Source organism: Pecten maximus, chromosome 19, assembly GCF_902652985.1.
Source record: "Pecten maximus chromosome 19, xPecMax1.1, whole genome shotgun sequence".
In the NCBI taxonomy this organism is placed as follows: domain Eukaryota; kingdom Metazoa; phylum Mollusca; class Bivalvia; order Pectinida; family Pectinidae; genus Pecten; species Pecten maximus.
In genome coordinates, this window is record NC_047033.1 from 26,967,131 (window position 1) to 26,972,980 (window position 5,850).

Consider the following 5,850-nt stretch of genomic DNA (forward strand, 5'->3'; position numbering starts at 1 on the left):
CACTGGTGACGTAGACAGTTTAAATCACTTACACAAATTCGGAGTGTCAGTTACCAAGGGTCGGGATGTGCTCTCAATAGATCTAACACTCACGAAACTCGGCCCTGTTTACATTGTCAGCTGGGTGTTGTCTTTTCGGATCAAACCTGCGTACCATATCTCGTCCAAACATGCACCTCGGGTAATGTAAACAATTAAGATGTTTCGTAATTAGTACAAAAAATCCAGGTGTCACAGATGTCTGTAAACATAAAAATAAGTAATAAATAAATTCATGACAATAATCATAATATTGTAAATAAATAAATAAATAACTAACACTAATTCCTGACACTGATTATTGAGAACATCACTTTATTTCACAAACACACTCTCTTAAAAATCCACTATGATATATAGTGTTATGGTTTCCGTCTCTAAATAGTAGGTATTCGTATTTAATATTACTCGACTTCGCTTGCAATACATTAAATAAACGATATGCCTTAGCCTCAGTGACAGCTCTCGTATTTTCCCTTTGTTGATCCAAGCTGACAGATATAGCGACAGTGATTGAGAAGTTATAACACATTGTCCTCAATCAAAACTCCCTAATTCTCTTCTCTAATTAATTTACAGGTACATTGCCTAATGACATCCAAATATCACTCAACGTGCCTACTAAACGAGGGAGAATAACGGAACAGCCGAATGTCATTATCATTGACACCTCAGCCAATCGTATCTGAGTACTACATGTAAAGCCGCTAATCATTGGCTACGGTTTCTAGATCCCCATCGAGCACCTAGCCGCAGCGCAGGCCTGGCTCATGAAAGGAATTTGTTGTAGAGGCCTCGAAACGTATTAATTATATTCAATTCTTTTGAATAGTCTTGGCACAAAGGCAGCCATTGCTTTAACACAGAGATCACAGACAGCCAGGATTAGCCGTAAGTTTGTTGTATGTGACTGTGATTTGTTTCGATTACGTGCTGTGAATCAACTCTGTTGTCATGCTAACATAAAGATCGACGAATTGAGGACATGAATTTTGGGATCTAGACGTGTGTACGGATCTAAGATGGCGCGGGGATCGTTTTGTTTAGTGTTCCTGACAATTATACTGCACCAGTGCGCCATTCTGAATGTGAGTAAGGCCCAAGGCCAAGGGGGATTCTCGGGTACTGGGGCCCGTAAAAATTCGAAATGTGAACCGATCGCTATCCCTTTATGTAAAGATATTATATACAATGAAACTATCATGCCAAACTTACTGTCCCATCAACATCAGGACGATGCCGGATTAGAAGTGCACCAGTTTTTTCCCCTTGTAAAAGTCCAGTGCAGTCCCCAACTTCGTCTGTTCCTATGTACAATGTATGTACCCGTGTGTACAGTCCTGGAGGAACCGATCCCACCGTGTCAGAGTCTATGTAACCAAGCCAGACATGGTTGTGAAAGTCTCATGAACAAATTCGGATTCCAATGGCCAGATACACTCGAATGCAGCAAGTTCCCACCCAGAGGATTGTGTGTTGGTGAAAATAATACCGACCCTGACAGCACCGCAGGCACAGGTAATACAGGCCCCGGGGGTGGGGGCATCGACCAAGGGACCCCCGGGATCTCCGGGGGAGGGGGTACAATCATGTTCCCCAATAACGCCTACTACCCTGACCAGGTGTTCAACACATCACGCCGCCACAACTTTGAATGTCCACTTGACTTGCGAGTAAATCAGGGTTTTGACTACAGATTGAAGATTCAGAATCATGTGTTTCGAGACTGTGGTGCTCCGTGTCATGATATGTTTTTCACGACAGCGAAATTAGAAACTGCACGATTGTGGATTGGTACATGGTCGTGTATCTGTCTCGGATCTACTCTGTTTACAGTTTTGACATTTCTCATCGACATGACCCGGTTCCGTTACCCAGAGCGTCCAATCATATTCTTGTCTGGATGTTACTTCATGGTGGCTTTGGCGTATGTAATCGGTTTCTCTCTCGACAAAGACAGTGTCGCTTGTCACAAATTCCCCGATCGCGAAGAGTCGTTAGTTACCCAAGGAACGAAGAAGGAATGGTGTACAATACTATTTATGATGTTATTTTTCTTTAGCATGGCCAGCTCCATCTGGTGGGTAATATTGACTCTTACATGGTTTCTCGCTGCCGGCATGAAATGGGGTCATGAAGCAATAGAGGCAAACTCCCAGTACTTCCACCTGGCTGCTTGGGCTGTACCGGCTATCAAAACCATTGCTATACTGGCCATGGGTCAAGTTGACGGAGACGTTCTCAGTGGAGTATGTTTCACAGGAATATTTGATGTGGATGCACTTCGTGGATTCGTTTTAGCTCCGCTAGTGCTGTACTTGATCATTGGAACATCGTTTTTACTTGCAGGATTTGTTTCATTATTTCGTATTAGAACAATTATGAAAAGTGACGGTACGAAGACCGATAAGCTGGAGAAACTCATGGTGAGAATAGGAATATTTTCAGTTCTGTACACTGTTCCTGCGACCATAGTGATCGCTTGCTACTTCTACGAACAATCATTCCGTGACGACTGGATGGCTTCCTGGTTCTACAGGAAGTGTATGTTGTCGCGGACCACATGTCTGGTTGATCTGCCGATGAACCACAACCCTGACTTCAATGTGTTCATGATAAAGTATTTGATGACGGTTATCGTGGGAATCACGTCCGGGGTGTGGATCTGGACAGGCAAAACTGTCAGTTCCTGGAAAGGATTTTACGCGCGACTATGCGGTGGTTCTAAAAAGCAGTCGGAAACGGTCGTGTAATAATTATAATGTCCACACATATACATGCACATGTGTGATGTCCGTGTTTGGGTGTGAAACATTAAAATTCAGTCATTATTTGAATGTGTAATGTAAAGTGTGGTCGTTATCCTGATACAAACTTGTATTATCAAGATGTGTCGTGCACATGTAAAGCGCCTGCAGTGCTACGGTTGTGCTGTTGTACCCATCTATTGATCTGTGGTGAGGATTACAACTTGTCGACTTGCCCTGTAATTATGTCGCCGCTGAAATGATGGATATTTACCAATTTTCAGGTTTGCAGTATTGATTCACGGGGCCTGTTGATTGAAGGTTGTGTTTTACTGTAAAAACGTGCATGTTTTTAGCGACGTAACCATTCATCCATTTAAATGCCAAAGATGTACTCTCAAATGTTTGAGATGAAGAGGAAACCCCTCATTCATTGTCACTAGACTAAGCATCCTGTTGTACCATTAGAGACCACTGTATCGCGAGTCTACCATGGATGATACTGTGTATTTTGTACGGACATCATTGTGGAGTACTTAAAATATCCAGCAAAGTATTTATATTGCTTTAATGTATTTTTTTCAAGTAGGCATGATTGCTGTAGACTTCAGTGAATTTCGTTGAATGCTAATTTTGTATGTATATGTCCTAAATACCTGATCAACTTAAACTTAATGGTGCAGAAATGTTACATATCATATTATCCAAACAAATTTTCATTTTTATGTGGATTAGTTTCGATTATGGAGTGATTTAGTTGCATTAAAAAAGTTATTTTTTTCTGGTGTATTTTATTACATTTCGTATTTAAGGAAAAATTATTTGGAGAGAACTTAACAAGATTTTTTTTTTATCTACTTTGAAAAATTTAGCATGCTTGAATAGCAGGTAGCTATACATCTAGGCTAAAATTATTGTCAAACAAATTTTGTAAGGTCACTGCAGTTTACAGACTCCAAAACAAAAAAAAATACTCCTTAACATGAAAAAATATTATGTTAACTTGCTAATAAAATATTAAGATAAGTAAGTAGGTCATGAACTACATTAACAGTGTGAATTTTAATGTGCTAGTGTAAGTCAGTACATTGTGTTGTTAGTGTAAACCTTCATTCTTTCAACAGTACATTAAATTTTTTAAAATTCATTTAAAACATTGCAAACAATATAGCTGAATTTTTAAACAGATTAGAGAAGGCCAAAATGATAAAGTTATGTGATATCAGTATTAACACAAACTTCACTTTTTATTCATACGACATAAAGTAATAATAGACAGCATGTTGGATTCTTCAGGGAAAATATATTTTGTTTTTGGAGCATAGCTTTTATATATATACCTATAGCTAGTGACTCGACCTTTTACTCTGAATGGGGTCATGAATATGCATAACCGTGACTGCCAAATTATACATCAAATGTCAAATAAGCAATAAGGTCCTGTATGTAGTAGACCACACTAGAGCAATGTCTATCATAACTCCCTTTGTAGAGATCCATGTATGACGTTAGCTGGTAAGTTTAACCACGTCGCCTTACAGAACCCAACTAGGCCTCTGGACTTGTATAAATTATGTAAACAATATCATTTCTGGAAAGGTATTTATTTTGACTAGCTAATACTTGACTCATATTTCACATTGACAGAGGACTGTATGTAGCACCAGCTGGCTAGAGATTTTTTTTTTTTTTTGGAGGGGGTGGGGGGCAGTTTTTATATATCATTAGGTTTAAGTTGACTGAAACATTATTTAACAAACAAATAAATATATATCATTATCTTACCACTTCAGGCAAGCTTTTGTTAAATTACAAACAGATGGACAACCAATATGAGCAATATACAATTCAACCGTATAAATTCTGACTAATCTGGCTTTGTTATGTCGAGCCGTAAATTTATGCTAGTTATTAATTTGAAATTGTAGAGTATTCATTTGATAGTCGGGCCAGTATTAATAAAATTTGTTTGCCTAAACTTGATTCTGTAGTTATTAATTTTCATAACATTGTTATTTGTGATATTTGATTGTTTGGTTTATAAAGAATGTCTATTGCAATATGTTTGATGACTAAATATCTGGATTTTAGAATTTTAGTAAAATCCATAACTCAAAATTTCATAAAATCGTTAGAAAAGTTTTTTTAGACAAGCAATATTTTATTTGACAACCCGGGACCCCTCCTCTTTAAAAAAAAAGAAAGAAATTGTGGGGGCATTTAATGCTTTACATACAATTCATGAATTATATACTTAAAAGCTCCCATATATAAAGATATACACATAAATCTAGTGTCCTCCACGTTAAGTGGCAAACAAATTTTTAGTGTTGATATGCAGTGTAATGTTAAAACACTACTTGGTATTGAACAATAGTTTTATATAAATTGTTAAACTGTTTCATTTTCTAGGACCCTTCAATTCAGTGATGTTACCAAAACTTGAAATCCAGAACAAATCTTGAAAATCTAAATTAGCTAAGAAATGCTCATTCTAATAACACTATTATTATTATCAGATCCTGTGAAAAGTGTAATGTTCAAAAGATGTGATATCCTGTCGACAAATATGATTCTCTGATAAATTTACAAATTGCAACAAAAGTAGAAATTCCAAATAATGCAAAATATCATATTTTCATTACACAACATTCGTAAAAGTAACAAATCAGTCACATTCGATACAAAGTCTGAAGAATGTGTGAATGTTAAGGACCGCACTGAGTAAGGAAATGATGGAGTCTAGAGTTTTAAAGAGATCATAAACGTTTAATTTGTAATTATACGGTATATACAGCTGTTAGATTAAACCTTTCACCCCTACTGACCATATTGGACTTCAAGTTATGAAAGAATGGCAGAGTCCACTAGAGTTTCGTAGGGTTGAAAGGGTTAAGTGTTTATTATACCAATACACAGGATGTGTAGATTCAGATCATTATCAGGTCACATCGTTGTGTCATGTTAATGAGTGTGTATGTTGAAATATATTCTTTTTAGTTGAAAATCTTTGTGGCCAGTCATTCTTTACAGGGCTTTTATATATATATATGGACTTTAATCT

At 37.2% G+C, this 5,850-nt stretch overlaps 1 protein-coding gene across 1 annotated transcript; it reads left to right on the forward strand.

The window, feature by feature from the left end:
- Positions 1-811: 811 nt before the first annotated feature.
- On the forward strand, positions 812-5,039 carry LOC117318204 (frizzled-7-like). The gene has a single exon (XM_033873239.1). It carries the CDS (start codon positions 1,062-1,064, stop codon positions 2,790-2,792), a length of 1,731 nt encoding a protein of 576 aa, XP_033729130.1. The 5' UTR covers positions 812-1,061; the 3' UTR covers positions 2,793-5,039.
- The last annotated feature ends 811 nt before the right edge of the window (positions 5,040-5,850 follow it).